This window comes from Manacus vitellinus, unplaced genomic scaffold (genome assembly GCF_001715985.3).
Source record: "Manacus vitellinus isolate BGI_N305 unplaced genomic scaffold, ASM171598v3 scaffold_3_pilon, whole genome shotgun sequence".
Lineage (NCBI taxonomy): Eukaryota > Metazoa > Chordata > Aves > Passeriformes > Pipridae > Manacus > Manacus vitellinus.
In genome coordinates this window covers 9,455,577-9,475,064 of record NW_021940535.1, presented here as the reverse complement: position 1 = coordinate 9,475,064, position 19,488 = coordinate 9,455,577, and the positions used below count along the sequence as shown (strand labels likewise).

At 34.4% G+C, this 19,488-nt stretch overlaps 1 protein-coding gene across 2 annotated transcripts in view; it reads left to right on the top strand.

Moving 5' to 3' along the window:
* The window catches only part of BBS9 (Bardet-Biedl syndrome 9), a 288,272-nt gene that overhangs the window by 39,021 nt on the left and 229,763 nt on the right, over window positions 1–19,488 (top strand). For both annotated transcript variants that reach the window (XM_029961886.1, XM_018075872.2), the window contains exons 10-12: window positions 13,014–13,195; window positions 16,461–16,537; window positions 18,671–18,724. In XM_029961886.1, coding sequence (XP_029817746.1) covers window positions 13,014–13,195; window positions 16,461–16,537; window positions 18,671–18,724 — 313 coding nt within the window. The remainder of the gene's footprint in view (window positions 1–13,013; window positions 13,196–16,460; window positions 16,538–18,670; window positions 18,725–19,488) is intronic.

Below are 19,488 nucleotides of genomic sequence, written 5' to 3'. Positions count from 1 at the left end.
TAATAATATACTACAACATTCGGTATTAAATTCCAGTATAAACTGCTTGATTTCCATCACTTTTTCAGAAACATACAAGGAAAAATAGAATCAAAGATAAGTGGTTACTTACAACAGTTTTAGTAAGGTACCAATGAACCATAAAAATTATGTATTTTTAAGCTGTTGAACTACACTTTTTTGCCTTCTGTGAAAACCTGAATGTTCTCTGTCAGGAAATTGAAAATTTCATATAAAAACTTGTGATCAGAAACTTGAACTACAGGCAAAAATTTGTTTGTTTTATTCTGGGTTTTACCTGAATATCTCTTTAATTAATCACTGAACTGGAAGTTTAGTTCTAACTGTTGTTATAGAGATTTGTCCCTTATTTTGTTGGCAGTTTATATTCTGGTTCTGTTAATGTGTATTAGTTATTTTTTCTGACATACTTTTAATGTCAGGGGGACTCCTACATGCCTAACACTGCCTGTATTGCTTCAGAAGTATAACCACATACACTGACAATTTCAGTTAATTTAAACTGCTTAGGTCTGTGTCTCAGCACAAATTTATCTTCCCATGGATAAGCCTGCTTAAACAGTTATATTTTTGCATGTCCTGCCTTGTTATCCTTCAAGTTATTGCTGTGAGAAAGCATTCTCTCTGAAGCTGAAACTCTTGAAGAAAATGGTTTAGATGTTCTGCCTGAGTTGATTAAAAAACCCCAAACAACTCCTCTGCCCAAATCCTTTCTAGAATGGTTTGAATAGAAACAGTCCGTACACTGCAGTTGGAACAGCTGAAATCTGAGAAGTTACACAAAGGAATTACAAGGATTCCTACTCTGCTCAAAATTTCAGTGTTAAAATGGTAGCTGTGAGCATCAGTATTTGCTTGGTATCCATGATAATTACATAAATATCTTCTTAGTGTTGACTTCAAAGTCCATTTCCTTTTTTCTTGCCTTTTAGTTTTCATTTTTCTGTTTCATCAAAGACCTCTTTTCTAAGACCTTCTTTATACCTTCACATCTCCTTTGCAAAGGAAGTTTCATGAGTGGTATCTCTTATGCTTATAGGTTATAAATTCTATGAATTTGTCACTGATGCTTCTTGAGATGTGATAGATTTCTCTCTGACTCCCTCCCTCCCTCCCTTCCTCATAATTCAGGTAATTGTGTGGGGAGCAAACTCATAGCATTGTTGTTCCTACACAAAGTTCCTATTAGCTGAAGCACCTCATATCAACGTCTTTTTTTCCTGCTGGCAGGGATTTAATCCTGTAAAGTCAAGTGACCTGATAACTCCTCAACCAAAAGGTGGATTATGTGTGTCAGAGTCATCTGACATAACTTGTTCATAAAGTGGCAGAAAATCACTTCTAGAAGAGTCATATTTGTTTTTCTGTCTGAATTATCCTGTCTCCATATGCTTGACCATAAGAGGTCCTTGGAGTAGATTAAAATACTTAGACAACTACTTTTCTATTTATTTGACACTAACTCACTTGGCAAAGCTGTTGCTAAGAGTACCATCATACCATCTTTTAATGGCTGATTGATTGCACCAAGTTCTACTCTGTCCTGCTTGACCTGAAACTAGAACATCAGGTGCATTCAGTCTGAAGCAAAATAGGTTGTGTTGCAAGCCTCTGGGATGTTTGCTGTCACAATATGAAATACCAGTGTGGGTTGAGTTAAAACACATAGATAGAGTGTTATAGCTTGGATGTAGTCTCAGGAAAGGGATTTCTGTTTTGGTCACTTCCAAGTCACAAAGCTGTTTTTGCAAGAGGAAAACCTGAGGCCTTTAAATCAGGGCCTTTTTTTCCCCTTCTGAATATTTTAAAAGTTCTCTAGTCTCCATTTTACTACTTAGTTTTGTTTTTACACAGTCTTCAGGTTATATCTGATAATCCTGTAAAGGCTAAAAGGTAGCGTGCCTTTTTTCTTTTAAAGTGAAACAGGCTGCAAACTTCCTCAAATACCCCTTCTTTTCAAGTCAGTGTTTCATGATGTCTCTGATTTTGGTTCTTTGTGCTTTTGACTGTCCACCAAGAAATTAAGTCTGGTGATATCTGCATGGCAAAAAAGTGTTGGAAGTAGGCACAGTTCTAACAGGAAGCCAACCTCGGGGTTTAGAGGACATTTTGTGGGAAAGATACTTCTTCCCTCTCTATTCTATTGGGGACTCTTACTACTTTAGGCACCAGTTTATCAGTGAACTTAATGTTTAAGTAAATGAAGGATATTTCCCCCTTCAGCCACATTGGAATTTGATTAGTAATACCTAAAAAGAAAAAATTTTAGAGCCACTTGTAGTGCTTGTCTATAAGTAATTGGATGCCTTGCATATGTGTTGCCTCTTGTTTTTAGGAGCTACATCTGAGAATCAGAATATAGTAACCACTATAGTACCATTATGTCTGTGAGAAGAAGGACTTTTCTTCATGGAAGAAAGATTCTTGAAGCAAATAACCCAGAAAATTATGCATATGCCTTGTAAAATGTGAAGTTACTTTTATTACAAGGGGTTGACAGGTATAGACAAGTTGGTGAAAGTAGCTAAAATATTTGCTTTCACTTTCATTTATTTGACAGGTAAATATCATTTTACTTGGTAATGGAAGAGCATGTTTTCTGAAGAGGAAATATAAAGAAGTCTGGAAAGGTTTTTTGTGCAGAAGTAATTTATTACCTTTAAAGAATAAGAATTTCTGAGTTTCATAAAATATTAAGTTACCAGGACTCAACTTTTTAGCTTGAGTTAAGCTAGGTTTTCATTATTTGAGACGGGGAAAAGTTATTTTCTTTTTTAAACAAAAGTAAGTGTTGAAAATCCAGGAAATAAAGTAGACTTTATATGTTCAAATGACAAGTAGGGCTACTTAGTAAGCTTTGTCCACACTTCAACTCTTTATGAACTTCAAATCTGCCTAGTCTGCTGAGGTTTATACTGAGGAATTATCCCATAAATATATCACAGGGTTCCACATCTTTAGCACTGATTCTGCTTTGGTCAATTTGCTGTCAGAAAGCAGTTTCTTTATGTGAATTGCTAGCACTACAACTAACTATAGTATTTGAAATCTACTGAGGTAATTTTTTGTTGTTGCTTCTCCAAGTATGATCAGCCCATTATGACTGCCCATTTATCAGCATCAATTAAACCTAGCAAGCTATAGGCTATCAATGTTCTTGTTTTGACTTATGCTGTTACATATTTGATTAAGGATTTATTGATTAATAAAATAATAATTTTATTATTTAGATGCCACTTTTCTTTTTTTCTTGCATGTTTTCTAATAAAAGCATGTGTAACTTGCATAACAGATGAGTAGTGTAAAAAGATATGTACAGTGTTGTTCAGTAATTTCCAGCCTATTTTGCTCGAAGTAGTGCTTTTGTGCTACCTGTCTGACTTTTCTGTTTTGCCATGTTCTACTACAGGCTTGTACGTTCATTCTTTATAACCAGAGGTGACCACTTAAAGATAGTTACAGATCAAAGTGGGAAGGTTTTTTGTCTTGACAGTCTGATGTGCCACCTTTGAAGTGTCAGTGTTGTTGTTGGCCTTGGCTATTTGAGGACCAAATGAAGACCAATGAATGCCTGCAGAAAAATTCCCACTGCTTTAACCCTGCGTTTAAAAGAATATGTGAGGAAGGGTTGTGTGGTTTTTATGACTTAGTAGCTTACTGTATGCTGCAGTACTCTCTTCCATTAGTCTGCAGCTTAACTGCAAGACTGAGAAGTATTGCTCTGGTGACTCAGGAAAGTAGAGATTGTCCCTACACCACCTCTGGCACACTTTAAGCATAAGCCAAATTACACATACTGCTGCACTTCAGAATTGCCTATCAGTTGCCATTTTGAAGGGGAACACACTACTGAAAGAGGCATTAGTTGTGTTTATTGCATTTAAAACCAATCCCATCTTTACCCCAACACCAAACAGTAAAAAAATGTTACAGTTACTGGAGCAAATGGAGACTTTCACTTTTTTGCCTTTTTGAAAAATGTTTAATACAATACCCCTTTGGATTTTCTGATTTATTAGTATTTCATAATATTAGAATGATTGGTAAGAAATGTGTGGTTTGTATACTTCCTGGTCTAACGAGGTATAAAGTCCCTGCAGAGTGTTGTTCACTGATTTCATAGAACCAAGACCCATGTGTATGAGTAATAGCTTGAGCCTGACATAGTTAACATGTTTGTAACTTCATGGCACTTTATCTGAATAAATTTATATATAAAGTCTCTGATTCAGCAACCTGTCTCCATAATGAAGAGAACGTAATCTAGGCTTTAAATTCTTTGTTTTGACATGGATCAATTCCCAGATTTGAACTCATATGTGGTCCAACAGACTGATCAGTTTAATTTAAATGAGGTGTGTGAATCAAAAAGCTGGAGTTCAGAATTCTGGTGTATAGCCATTGGTTGAAAATGTGCTTTATGAAGTTTTAGCTTCCAATATTTTTTAAAGAATATTAAAATCTGCGATCTATTTGCAAGTGAGAAAATATTGGCTTGGTCCAAATATGAACTTGAAATTAAAATTTAGTTTTCTGGCGCGGAATCATAGTACGTTGGGTGGTTGGATGAACGTGCTTTGTGTAGCTGGGCTCTCCAAACAGTAGAAAGGCAACAGGAACTGAATTTAACTGGAAAAAATATGAAGAAATATTGTAGCGGAATTAAGTATATAAGGTGTAAAAGTGTGATCATATAGGGTAATAGTGAGTGGATTCAAAATAAAACCCCTCTCATTGAATTTTTTAGCTATCCAGATGCTTGAAAATACTTCGTTCTTCATTCCATCCCGTCTGTTATTCCTTATTATAACTGACGTCACCACAGCTACCACAACTCTTAAAGAATCACCATATAAAAATGGGAAAACTTACATATAAAACCAGCAAAACTTAGCACTTATTACATAGTTTTATGGAAGGAAAACTGCAGGAATCAAACTTTATAGTTTGTTGAAAGATTTTCCCTTTCTGTATAGTAGTACTGTAATAGAAGCAATGCCAGTTATGACGCACAATATGAACTGTTCAGCTCTATACATGTATATATATAAATTTTTATTTGAGTGTTCTGTAAGAATGTTGCTTGATCTGAGAAGAAATGGAGAGAATTCTAGAATCTTTCTACTTAAACATAATTTCATTTTAAAGAAATGTTTGTAAGGAAGAAAAATGTTTTTTGTCACTAATTTGCCACTGGATTGTCAAGAAATGGCAGTACAAAATATTACCCTCTTTAAAGGTCTTTTGAGGAGATAAATTTGATGTGTGTAGCTTAGCCACAAAATACGAATGTGATTGTATTTCTTTTACCTTAGCAGGATTCTGATCCTGCAAAAGACATAGATGTGCCAAATACCATGTCCAGTATATGCTGTGATTCGTGATTGGGCTTTCTAGCAAGCTAGCTTCAAATGATATTTACTGTATGATATTAAGCACATACCCATACTGTCAGTTCTTCTAATTTTATTGCATATCACTTATTCGCTTTTTGAAAAAGCCTACTTTTTACAGTCATATGGTTTTGTAAAGGTTTCAACTTACTTTAGAATAACTCTTAAAATATTCCTACCTTCACAGTTCTAGAGAAAGCTTTAAAAATGGAAATTCTTAAGAATAAGAAGGTAACTCTCCCTCTAGTATTTAAAGTCATATCCTTGCTTTTAAACAAATAGCATGTGTTTTTTTGGCTAACCCACAATTTCTCTGTGGCAGTTCATGTTGTTACAGAGTAGAATTTAACTGTATCAGATTCTGAACTCACAGTCTTGGAGTTGGTTACTGAGCAGTAGCCTGGAGTTTATGGATGTATTGTGACACTTGCCCTACCCATGGACATCTTGTTTCAAAAGCAGTTTTACGAAGAGTCTCAGGCTGTTGATTTTAAAGGTCTTGATTATTATGTTATTAACATGAAAGACATTTTTTCATACAAGGACCAGCACATAGGACATTTATGTTAAGCTATGGAGCCGAGAGCCACCTAGCAGTACAAAGTGCTGGAGTGCTTTGAAAAAGCAGCTTTGCTCTTTGCAAGACAAGGTGAGGGGACAGTGATAAGTATTGTTAAAATGGACAGTGTACATACTTTTTCCTTACTGAAACACTGGTGAATTTTGAAGCATGCAGGCAACTGTGAGGAGAAAGTTTTTTGAGTGTTTTGAAAGTTACGTAATTCTTCAAACCTTTGAGAATAAATGTGTGGTAAGACACATCATGGTTATTCCTGTTAACCTCTTTGTAATATGTGTTTAGTCTAAGTTTCCATGTGCACTGTCTAATACTATCTTGTATAAAGCCAACAGTTAAAAAGAAGCTTTATGTAAAATGATAAATTTACTAGAGTGTAGATTTTATCAGTATAGCACATTACATGTCTTTATTTTGGAAGCAGAGATGCTAGGGGGCTTCTTCAGCTTGCCTGAAGTGACATGGACTCTAACCACTATCTTAAAGTGGGAGAAGAGAAGGTTTAGATGAAGAGTAAACTTTTGAGGCCCTCCATATCTTATATTCACAATGCTGTAGCTGTTAGGATAGGCTTTGAGCCTTTGGAAGCTGCTATATATGCATCTGCCAGTGATGGAGTTTGGCCAGGAAACAGACTTTAGACTTCAGGTGAAGGAAGTGCAAATGCAGAAATATGCTTTAAGAGTGAATAAAGCATGGGGATGTTTTATGTATGTCACAGTTGGTCTTAATTTCTTTCTAACACTGGTACTGTCACAAGTGAAATCACAATGTAATTTCTCTTGTTTCTTATCATTTGGAGCTCTAACATAGAGGCTGCACTCTTATTTAAAGTAATCATATTTTCTTATTAGTCCTCACATTCATTTTCAATTCAGATAGTGCCATTAAGTGTCTTAGATATGGAACTGTGACAATAAGAAATGCAATGTGGAAGTTACGAACTTTTCCTTGAATATGTTATGCTTCAGTATGCTTTACAGTTTTTTGCTTTAAGCAACATGATGTATTTCTGGAGGCCTGTGTCATCACTCTGAATATTCTGTTTTTATTCTACTTTGTGACAAATACTAATTTTAATTAAATGCTGCATTTTGTATAACTGTCTATTTTAATTTTTAAATCAAACCTTCACTGCTCTTGAAACAATTTTGATTTTATATTGAAAACGACAAGAAACCAAATTTGTTAATCCTTCAGATAAAAGTTCCTTTTACATGTAAGTTGTATCATGAGCTTAAATTGTGTGTCTAGCCTGCCTGTTCTAGTGTTGTGTGTGTGTTCCCTGCCTGGAGGAGCCAAGGTTACATTGTGCATAGAAGTCTGTCCCAGTTCATGCATTGTTAAATGCTAACTCGTTAAGATTCCCCTACGTTTAAACTGTCAAGCTATTATACTAACCCTGTTAAAAATCCCAACACCTGCTTCATTTAGTAGCCTTCAGGGCTCACCTGTGTGAAAGCTCGGCTGCCTGGCTTCCCCTCCCTTGCAAGCCTGCAGGTGGCAGTAGTGATCTGGCATAAAGGACCTCTGACCCAAACTCGTGTGGGTAGTGTTTGGTTTTATCTTGGCAGTAGAAGTAAAACCAATTAATTTCCTTTTTTTTAAATTTTATTTTTATTTTTTATTTTTTATTTTTTGTTTTGTTTCGTTTGGTGGAAGATGCTCCTTCTTATTTGGTTGCTAGATGTCATTTGGCCTTTTAGGCAAAGAATGTCTTTCAAAGAGATTCTACAACAAGGAGAGCTACCCAAGCTAAAGACTTGCCTGAATTTGTCCTGCAGTAAGGTGCTAACTAGTTTGTTGTTTTGCTGTGTGGTGTCACTATGTAAAGTTGCTGGTGAAGATGTCTTCACTCGCAAGAGGAGAGCAAAAGTACCTGTATAGGATCTGAAATGTGAAGAATTCTTCAGGCATTTAAAATGGTGACACTATCAAAATTCAGGTTTTACTCAGTTCTGAGTCTCTGCATCTAAGTGTTTGTAAGAGAGGATGGTTGACTTGTTCTAGTCATAGATTCTATTTTTATATGCTTTTCCACTGGTTATCAAGATGAAATTATGCTTAATTTCCTTGTTGTTCTTCTTACATGTACTTGATATTTTCTTTAACTAGATTTGTGTCAGTAATCTTAAAATATCAAGTGAAAGGGAAAGATGAAGAATGTTTTTCTGTAAAGCTACAGCACAAATTATTTACTGCTTAATGATATTCAACATAATTACATATTATTATTTGAACACTATATTTATATTATATGCTTGTGTGCAGAGTGTGCAAAGCATGTTAAATACATAATATAAATAGACTCTTTGAGAGCAATTAAATTATCTGTTTTCATGTGTAATAGCAGAACGGGGAAGTCTTACACATAAAGCATTGCTTGTGAGGTAAGTTGAACCAAGATTATTTTACGCAGGAACGCATTTCTAGGGAGCCTGAGGGTGTTCCACAGGTACAGAGAACCAATTTCAAATCAATAGTAGCTGACATTGGGTCACACTGGATGTACTTTGAATATTTAGCTGTGGGTGTACTTTAGATTTTGGAGTGTGTGTTTAATAAGAGTAAGATGGGCCTTTTAATCCATTAGTTCATGTTAGAAAATTCTTACAATTTATTACTCCTAGTCTGATCTTCCTTCAGCATTTTATCAAATGTTTCATACAGTTGCAGCTTAAAATGACATTGAAATGGAACTTGGAACAACTTTGGTTTTCAAAAGCACTAAACTAAAAAGTGCTATTGAGATATTCACTTGCATATAATTGCATCTAATGGTGATAAAATAAGGAGAAAAGTGGTTCAAAATGCTTGGGCATGATGATGAAATTACTTTCCTAATTTAGTAGTTTTTAAATTATATATTATCAATAAGGAACAGAAAGTAGTATTGCAGAGAATCTTGTTTTCTAATATGGTTCATATGAGTAATATCAATTAAGACTACTTCTGAAATTGAAGTTTTATAAGCTATTATAAATATAAATAATTGAAGCTGTAAATAGTGTCAATAACCATACCTTGTCCTAAGAGTTGACCAAGGCTTAGCTTGTATCATTCAAGTAGAATTCAGAATTACAGATTCTAAGTCAATTGTGTGAGCCATCAGTTTGGCATTATATAACTGGAAACATGCAAAGCATTTTAATTTCTTCAAGAATTATATTGTGAGCAATTTGTTTAGTGAGAGAAGACCTACAAAAAACATATGCAATTATTATTACCCAGAATCCAATAAAAAATAGTTTTACAAATTATTACCATATGTGTGCAGGAGTTGCTTTGTACTGTGCAGTTATTTTAGATATGGAATAATTTGTTTTATACTTTTGAGTTCCTCACTATTAAAGTGTCCCCTTAGATTTGCTATTACTTTGACTATTGTGTGATACATAGTAAAAGAAATAGTTTACAATAAAAGAAATTTAACAAGTAATTGAAATTCCAGATTGTGTGCAAAATGAAGTAATGGTATTTGCAGGGATATTGTGGGAGTGCAGTAGCTGTGGGGAAACTACTATAAAACTGCTAAAAATGCTTCCCCTCCTCCTGCTGCCTTTAACAACTGTTATAAAAGACTGAGAAAATAAAGCAGTCTTGAATGGCTGACAAACATTCCAACGGAGAAATTAATATATTATAAAAAATATGTTATAACTGGTTACCCATATTTTTCTTATTGATGTACAAATTCATGTACGGCTTTTAACAAGGAAAGATTACTGAAAAAGGCTTTTTTATATTTCTGTATGTTTCATATTGAACAATCTTCTTGAGACCCTGCAGAAGAGTAACTGAAGCAAAGGAAAAGTGTGATTTGTAACACTGTTTTCTTAAACCAATGCTTTTGTCTCTGAGATAGTGCAGACCTCAAGGGTGTCATGACTAATGGGAAAGTTGGTTGAAATGAGTTTATTTTAAGGTGGAGTTTCTGAATGTGCATTCTGTAATGCTGACATAAACTCAGAAGTTAAGGAAAGCATATTTTATATTGGTAAATCACCTCATTGATTTAAGTTGATCTCATATGATAGACTGAGTAGCTGCAGATGACTGCCAGCTTAAAGGTACATAGGAAGGCCTGTATTTACAAACCACTTTTGAATGTATTATACCTTAGTAGTATATCATCAAAGATTTATTGCTAACAGTGTAGCTATATTTCTTCATGCCCTTATGATTTACACTCAGATGTCCTCATAGATCTTTCCTTATTAGATTAACAGATGCAAAACCTCAAGAAAGAAATTTTAAGATGGTCCAAAGCCATTGCTGGAGAATTTTAGAAATTGTCTGGTTTTCAGATGTCAGTTTTCTTTCTTCAGCTGTGGAACAACCTCATGATGCAGCTTCTCTTGTTGTCCCCCTTTTTTTTTTTTTTTTTCAAAAAAAGAAAAAGAAAAAGTTATTATTTGCTGTGACTTAATAGCAAAGTGTGGGGCAGTGTCTTTGGTAGCATGGTAGCATCTTCCTCAACAATATGCAATTTTTAAAGACTTTGCTGCAGCCATGACCAATCTGGCAAATCTCCTTGCAAACATTTGGCAGGCATTAACAAAGTCCTATACATTAGGTGTAATTTGCATACTTTACTAAGACTGTGTTGTGGTTCAAGTATTCACAATAGTCTGTCCCCTAGCATTGTTCATATACAGAACTCAGGGCTAGCCCAAAGTATTTGTTTCATGTGCCATCCAGAATTCTGTAAGTGTCGCACAGATGTGTGTTGTACAGAGCTTTTTGGACATAAGAAAACTCAGATGAGTGTAATTTCAACAACAGATCCAGTCCTGAGCAAGGAAGCCAGCTATAGTTGACAACAAATATTCAAATAGCCAGAGAAACTAGGGCTCATGTTTAGTTCCAGTTCCTCTTGAGAGTTTACAATTTGTCAGAAAGCCCCTTTGGGATGCAAGCCCCAAGCTTAATGGTTACAAATAGGCCATGGCATTTGCAGAATGCCTGCTAACCCAAGTACTGGATATGGAAGTTGAAAATCAGTGTTAAGTCTTCTACTTTCTTTTCTTCAAGTATTTTTTAGGGGAGTCTTGGCATCTCAGCCTTATGTGCTTAGAAAAACAGCTTCCTATTACAGTTTTGCAGGGAATGCTAATACACGTTAAAAGTTGCAGTGGTAGCTGGAAGCTTTTCTGTGGCCATAAGTAGTCCCAAAAGAAAAGATCTTTTCTGTTTAAGATGAACTTATATAGTAGATAAGGGAAACAGTGTGTTTGAGCCCTTTTAGGTGCCTTCTGTTTGAGAAGGCAGTTCAGATTTGCATGTTTCACCTTTAGCAAAGAACTAACTGGGGTTACTTGTTGTCCAAAAGAAGCTCACAAGCAGTTTCCATACTTTCATAATTCAACAAGGTAATTTTTTTTTTCTTTCACTAAGTAAAAATTACTTTCTGTAGAAAAAGAAAACTTGTTTATCTACAGCAACTAAGTATTTGTATAGTGCCTAGTGGGGTCTTCGTTCCTGTATGCAGTTATAATGTGACTGTACAGAGTTCAGATGATCTCAGTTGCAGCGTATTTTTTCCAGGTTATTTGGTTGCAGTTGTGAAGCCACCACCGGGATTGTGGCCTTAACATACTATAAATAGGCATTTTGGACAGTCTAATTGGACCACCAGTTGTCAAAATGAATCTGTGTCACTGGTTTGCTTTTGTAATAACTATTAACATGCAAATTTTGGAATGAGGTTTCCTATCTGGGTGTTCTGGAGCCATGCTACAAGACAGAGTAGGAAACCAGAGAATTCTATTTCTTTTATGTAGCTACCTGGCTTTTGTTCTACATATATTTGATCTAGAGGAGGCACTTGAAAGGTATCTTACAAGTGTCAGTTAAAAGAATTTTTGTTTATTCTGTATGAATTATAGCTTGAACGCTTATATAAATGCAGTATTTTTGCAGGAGTTTAATTAGTGGGGTAGTGAATTAGGCTTTCTTATCCAAATTACTTTTTATATCTAAGAATTAAATTTGATCTATCTTTGGCTCAAATACAACTACCATATAAAACAAAGGCAATTTCTGCTGTAAGATGTTCTAAGTATGGAATGAGAGAAAATTACTGGCATAAATGTGTTATTTTGTGATTATGAAAATTATGACAGGCTTTTAATTTAATTACAAATAAGCATTTTAAAAAATAAATTGAAAGTTAGCTTTCTCCTAACTTTTGCTGTTAACATCTGAGCTAGTTTTTCTTTCCTGTCAGTTTGTCTTCTGTTTAGGAATAACTGTCAATGTAAGGAAAACGTTGTCAGTACTCCCTATTGTCTCATAGGTTGTTAAATACTTTCCTAAATCTTGCATTTGCACTGTACAGATCAGATAAACAAAATGAGTGAGATTTTTGTAGGAGCAATGAAGTACTGTTCCCTTGAGAGAAAAGAGACTATAGTGTAGCTAATAAAACACTCATTTGTATTGATTCAGAGGAGTGTAAGGGGAATGTTCTGGATCCATGTGGTTTCCTTTCTGAAAGATACTGCAGAGAACAGCCAGCCAGCATTTGAAGCCAGCACAGTAGCTGCAGTAGCAGCCAAAGAATTGTTTAAGGGAGCTATTGATACCATCAAAGCCCTACTGCTGTCTTCACTGTGAGCATCTTCCATCCGTTCCTGATTTCTTGTAACACATCCTTTCCCTTCCCTTCCTTTACTGGGTGTTCCACTCAGCAAATTCCTTTTCCCACATAGGTGACAACTATCTATTCAGCTTGTTTGTTCTGATTCTTTCTGCTACCTCTCCTGATTACAAAGATTCTGAGGTGTTTTAGCCATCTAACACAAATTTGTTCTTAGGTGTGATTGCAACAAGTGGGAGTAATGTTAATGAAAACATCTGAATTGAAGAATAAATATTATTTTCTTTTGGTCAAGGGATATTGTTAAAAACAGGAAGTTCTAATGTATTTGTAGTTGGCACAGTAGAAGCAGCACATTTTCGATGTTACTTCTGTGATTCTTCTCAATTTCTTAGTGAGCCTTTTTTTTTTTTTTGTGCAGAGACTTGAAGGGTGTTATAGTCACTCTGACTGATGATGGGCATCTTCAGTGTTCATACCTTGGAACTGATCCTTCAATCTTCCAGGCTCCTAAGGTTGATGCTAGAGAAATAAACTATGAAGAAATGAATGCTGAAATGAAAGAGCTTCAAAAAATCATCAGGGAGGCCACAAAAACGCAAGGTATACTTTTTCCTTTTCTGTATTTTTATGTGCTTTTATCCACCTAACTTTCCTTTTAGCACTTTAAAATATTCAGACTTTAACCATAATTACATTTCTGTAGGAAATTTAATATTTAATAAAGTTGAGCTTTTAATAGAAAAGCATGCACACAAAATCCTAGACTGTAAGGCTCTTGACTGCAGGGTTTTTCTTTGTATTTTCATAATGCCTGTTGGAACTTTCGAGAAGTTTACTTCAGGTTGCAGGTAATTCTCAGTAGTGCAAGGGTTCAGAGAAAAAACTGAATACCCAAAGGCAAGAAAACTTGAAGAATTTCAACAACCTGATATAATTAGGGTTCGGAGAGAGCAAAAGTATTGCCAGATTCTGTTTTATTATTACAAATGACTTTTTAAGTCATGAAATTAACAAAGAATTAATTTTGTTAAAACAACTTTTCTGTTTCTATAATTTCCTTCAAAAGTGTATTTGAAGAACATAGTGAGAGATAACAATACCCAAATAACTGATCATAATAAATTTTGGAATTGACATACATTACTCATAACTTGCATTGATTTTACTGAAGTAAGGACACATAATTTCTACAGAGCTTCAAAGCTTGTGTTTTTCATAAACATGAAACATGGGTTTTTAAACTGTGTATGTGACTTGCACAGTGAATTGGAAGCATGTGATTTTACAGGAAACTATGGAAAAATCTTAGACAAATAGAAAGAACAAATTTTCCTGATGATAGTGAACATCTTCTTAAAATGCATAAAAGAAATAGTCATTGCTTTCTATGTGAAAAAGAGTGAAAAAACTCACAGTTGAAATTCCTAGAAAATAAGAAATTATTTATCTCCAGTCACAAGTTTGATTCTATGACTCTAAGATTTCTATGTTTTGTAATTACATATAACTTCATCCATTATTGTGATAGACTAATATCTGGTTTTTAATTTTCCAAATCCAGAAATGTTTTATGTAAGCATATAGATGTGGATAAATTCCACTGATTTTTACCACAGCTCTTCTTTATAAGTATCAGACAATTTTTTTCTGGCTATCATAACCAAAGGAAAGAAAAGCATGAAGGAAGGAACAAATCCATTTGAAGTGAATCAACTTTCTCTTGTTAGTTTTAACGTATTATGGGGAAGAATGAGAGAGAGAAAGGAACTGTAACTATCCTTTTTAAATATTGTAATAACTGTCACAGTATGATTGACAAGTTTACTTTGAATATTGTTGATCTTTTCACCATTCTCTCTTCCTCTTAATTTTCTTCCTCAGTACGTCTAATCTGATCTAAGTGCTGTTTTCAGATGAGTTTTTATAAATGCTCTTTCCATTGTGGAGAGATGCTCTAATGATGTGTTTGACTTTAACTGGATGTAAAACTTGTGAGAGAACCTTTTTTTACAACAAAACATTTTACTTATGATGAATGTCAGTCAGTTTTGGATGTTTTGGGCTTTTCGCATTTTGGCTTTTTTCTGAAAACTTTAGCTTGAACCTTGATTGCCATTAAGTTACTCCTGAACATGACCTTTAAAATGAGCTGTTAACTTTTTTGTCTTTTGAATTCATGCTTGTGCAGTAAGAGCTTGTGTTGTTTTGAAAATATCTAACCTTATATGGAAATAATTTTTCTTTGTTTCATTTTGACTTTCAAACGTGGAAGGTATTTAGAATTAGGTCATCATATTAAAAAAACCCTTAGAGTACTTATTTCCATAAATGTCTTGTATTTCTGTCCAGTGCTGACCATTAAACTGTTGAACTTAAGCTGTTTTATACATTTTGAAGTATAAGGATTTACATTATAAACTGATGAAATATTTTAAAATCTTAACTGTTTTACTAACTTAAATCTAATATTACTTGCATCAGTCTGGATGACATAAGTGATTAAACATACGTGTTTTGGCTCAGTTCAGTAGTAACAAAAAGCTGGTACTTATATGTAAACTTTGTTTGTGATCTCAGTCCTACTTCTAATAGAAAAATGTCAGTATGACAGAAGTTGCATCATAGTTTGCTTGAAGAAGCAACCTGAAGAGAAATAACTTAGAAGGGATAGAAAAAGAATGGATTGGGCTGATCTGTGTGTAGTTGGGAGAACCAGTTCTTTTTAATTGTGGCTGTATGAAACAGGCCTAAACTTCTTTTGTAGGTGGTACTGGAGAAACATGTTTTGCCTTTGCTTTTTTCCTTGTGGCAAAGAGAGGCATTTTTCTCTGAGCACAAGGAAATGAAAACTTATTTTCTGTCTTCATCAAAATCTTTTCCCTAGACCCTCTTGTTAGAACGAGATGCATGCTGTCTACTAGTTCTGGGTCATTTTCAGGACCTTCTGTGTAACAAAATTCTTTCAGCTTTCTGAATGTGCTCATGCTCTGAATTATTCAATTAGTGCGTTAATTTCCCCTTTACATCAAGTTTTTACTGGTTGTTACTTTAGAAACTGTACATTTGCTGTTTGGGTTTTTCATTTTCCAATACATTTAGTCTTAAAAAATAAAAGTTCTTTTCAGAAAAATGTAAATACCCTAGAGCTGGGCTTCTGGACTCTTAAGTAAGAGGAGGTTATATAATTCCTCATGGTATTTAAACTTTTAATTTGTACAACTTTTTTTTACATCTATGAATCTGCGTAATAATTTATATCATGGATATAAATAAGTTCATACCATTCCTTTCTTTGTATGTTGACAGTACTGGAAATCATCTGGTAACATATTGTAACCAAGCCCCATATAATGTTCTATACATAAAACTTTCATATACTTCTTATGCAGAGGAATTGCATAAGATTAGACCATTAGACACAGAATTTTTCTTTGTTTAGCATATTCGTTATCAAATTTTTTAGAGGAAAGTGCCATGATGTGTATGGTGTGTTGTTTTGGAGGTAGTTCTTTATTATTGGTGTATTACCATATGCATGTGAGGACAAAAGTTTAAAAATATCTTATGGCCTCTGAAAATAATGGATATTAGGTGTAAAACCTTGTTACAGAATGCATCTAAGTCCCTTTTTGTACATAAATAAGAAATCCAAAATGACAGCCAGGTTTAGGTTTTTAGAAATCTAATATAGTTGGGAAGCTTCTTTGGAAATATCAAAAATCATACGCATTGCTTTTTTTTCTTTTCAAATTTGTATTCAAATTTGTGAATTTGAAACTTGATGCTGTTGAAATTGTATTGTTTTTAGAAATGTAGCTGCATATTTGTTAAAGAAGAGCTGCTTTGCTTTTTCTTTTTCTTTCAGATATTTTACCTGAATCTGAAAAACAGAGAGATCTAACTGTCACAGCAGAGGTTTCACCTGAGTTGGATGCAGAATCTGTATGTACCTGTATGAAAAGGGAATTACTCTAAAAATATAAGTTTCACACGTGAATAAATGAGGATTGATCATTGATAGTGATTACTATATATTTTTATTTGTGGGACTGAGCTGCATAGCCCTCAGTTTTTCTTCAATTAGAAGACGCTTTTATTAAAGATTTTAACTAGAATTTATTAAAATTATTTATTATCTTCTGTCTTGGGACCATTAGATTCTTGGCTAAGCAAATGTAAGTGAATGAGAACTTAGGATATGGAATAACTTTGGGGTGAGAAGTTGTACTGGTGAGCAGTTTAACAGTAGAAGTGTCATCCTTAGATCTTTGAAAGATAAGATACTCAAACCACTCAGTTGCATTGTAAGAAATAACCTTTCTCTGGCAAGCCATTTTTCAATATTCTCTGGTGTTGCAACCTAATCAATTTATTCATATTGTATACAGAAGTAGCTTACAAAAATTATTCAGATTAAGATTTGGGAGAGCTTATGCTGTCTCTTAAAACTTCAAACTTCAACATTTCAGAACATATTTGTTGCACTAGAACATCTGTAATGAGCCATTTCTGGCCACTAATTTGTGCAAAACTGATTTTCCTGGGCTGCTTGCTGTTTAAAAAACACACAAGGATATTATTCTCTGATAAAGGGACTTCTTTGTAATGGGTGCTAGTCTCCTTGGCTAGCTGCAATAATCTGCTTACAACACTTAGAACTGTGTTAGGTACATAGAATGTTCTAAAGCTGCTGTACTCATTTGCTCAGCCTTCCAGATGCAATTGGTCTGTGTCGTATATAAGTAACTCATAATATAAATCAAACCCCAGCCTTGAATCTGTATTTCCTAAGGCTGCCCATATATCTTAGTTTGTTGTGTAGTTGGCTTTTCTGTGTGTTTTTTCAGTCGGCATCTAGAAAGGAAAAATCTGATAAGGTACTTCATGGGGAAGGATCAATAAACAAATGTAGGAACAATTTTAGGGCTTCTACAGTGACCTTGGAAATCACAGGCTTTCAGATGCTACTTCTGCACTTGTAAAAAGATTGAAATTGCAGTGTGTGTGGTAAGAGCAAAGAGGATATAGATGTATTAAAACTGATTAGATAAGCAAGTGGAGGACCAGTCTGGCTATTTAACACCACCTCCTGTGTATGGCCTCTGATCCAGGAAGTCCAGATAATTTCTGAGACTTGAATATACTAAGAGTCCATCTCTTTACACCTCTGCTATTGCTTGAGGATCAACCACTGGTCACCAGAGATAGTGAGCATGGCAAGCCAATATGAATGTAGCTGTCTTTTTTTAACTGGAAAAGGTACATGATATACAAATGAAAGTCCTACTTCTAGAACCCAGAGAGCCTACCAGCTTCCTGACTTTTTAGGAACTTTGCAGATGTGGACCTTATACTGTTTTTAATTTACTCTTTTATAATGAGAAGTTATAAGGTCAAATCAGTAATTTGGTATTATAGCGATATGTTTCTTTATAATAGTTTACACAGGAACATTTTCATTAACTGTAGTGACTGACCTGTTTCAAAATGAAATATAAGCATAAAATAAAATTAAAATATACTGCAGGGTCAAGATGAATTTCGAAGTAGATGGAATTGCCTGTTGAAATAGAAATTAGCAGGAGTATTAAAATGCCTGCTATAATTTTCTTTTAAAGTTTAAGGTGTATTTCAACTATAAGATAGTGTGTGATGATTTTATAGGATGGACTATGGTGTGTATGTAATATATTGGCAGATTGGAAGTCACCTTTCCCTACTGAATAGCAGAAGGTATTTCCAGAATTTGAATAAATATACAGTGGAAAGTAGTGTGCCAAACAAAACAGTTTCAAATATTCATATATACATCAGAGTGTATTAGTTTCTTATGTACACCGCATTCATGACCTTTTGCTATCCTTTTTGCAGGCAATTTCAAACAGAGACTTTACATTTTCAGAAGGAACTCAGAAATGTATTCTGTGTATGTTAATCTGTCATAGGAATGACAAGTCCTTTAATCTTAATTCTGTGTTTACCAAGTTGATGGTAGGAAAGTAATATTGCATTCATTGTGTTCACTCATTCATGTGGAACATTGAATTTACTCTGTTTTCATCTTTTTCTTCACAGCAAGCCATTGAGAGTGAAGTAAAAGCAGAGGCAGTACCATCAGTCACAGTAAAGGTACTGTGCCTAACTCAAACAGTAGCATTCAAATAGTGGTGGCAAATTGTAAAAAAATGTCTCTTTCTGTGTATTTCACTAAGAACACGAAAATGTGTAAAATTTGAAATGCAATAAACGCTCAGTGTTTTTCCTCCTTAGTATGACAAGGTGTCATTATAGGAAGCCTTCTGCTAAAGTCAAAAAGTGATGCAGTTTTATTTTTGATAAGTAAGAGGAGACAAGAACATTATTACTGTGCAGTGAAGTAGTTTTTGAAGTCATGAGAATAATTTTGCCAACACCTTTCGAAGGCAATAAATGTTTCATTACTCAAATGAGAGGTTTATCCTCTTCAGGTGCCTTTTTAGTCATCAATAAACAAAAATAGACTTTCTTTTGTAAAAAGACTTTCGTACCTTTTGCTCTTGAAAAAAAAAATAATAGGAAAATCTAATTAGAAGATTGATGTTATTGCACTCCTCCATGAGAGTTGGTACCTGTAACTGATTCTAAAGAAAGTGTGAGAGTGTGTGTGTATGCAAATGTAGTTTTTCCTCAGTATTGCCTAAAAAGGATCATGATTTTTATTTCAGAGTTTAAGAGGATCTTTTAAGAATATCAAGGAAGCCTCATTTTTGAGAACCTTTCAAGTTCTCCTCTTGGTCTTGAGTGAAAAGTTCAGAGGGTAACTGGACTGTTTGAACCAGATTCCCTTAGACTGGTGTGGTTTAGTCGTACTTGGTCCAACAAATTTCTCTGCATTTTTAAATGCTAAAACAATA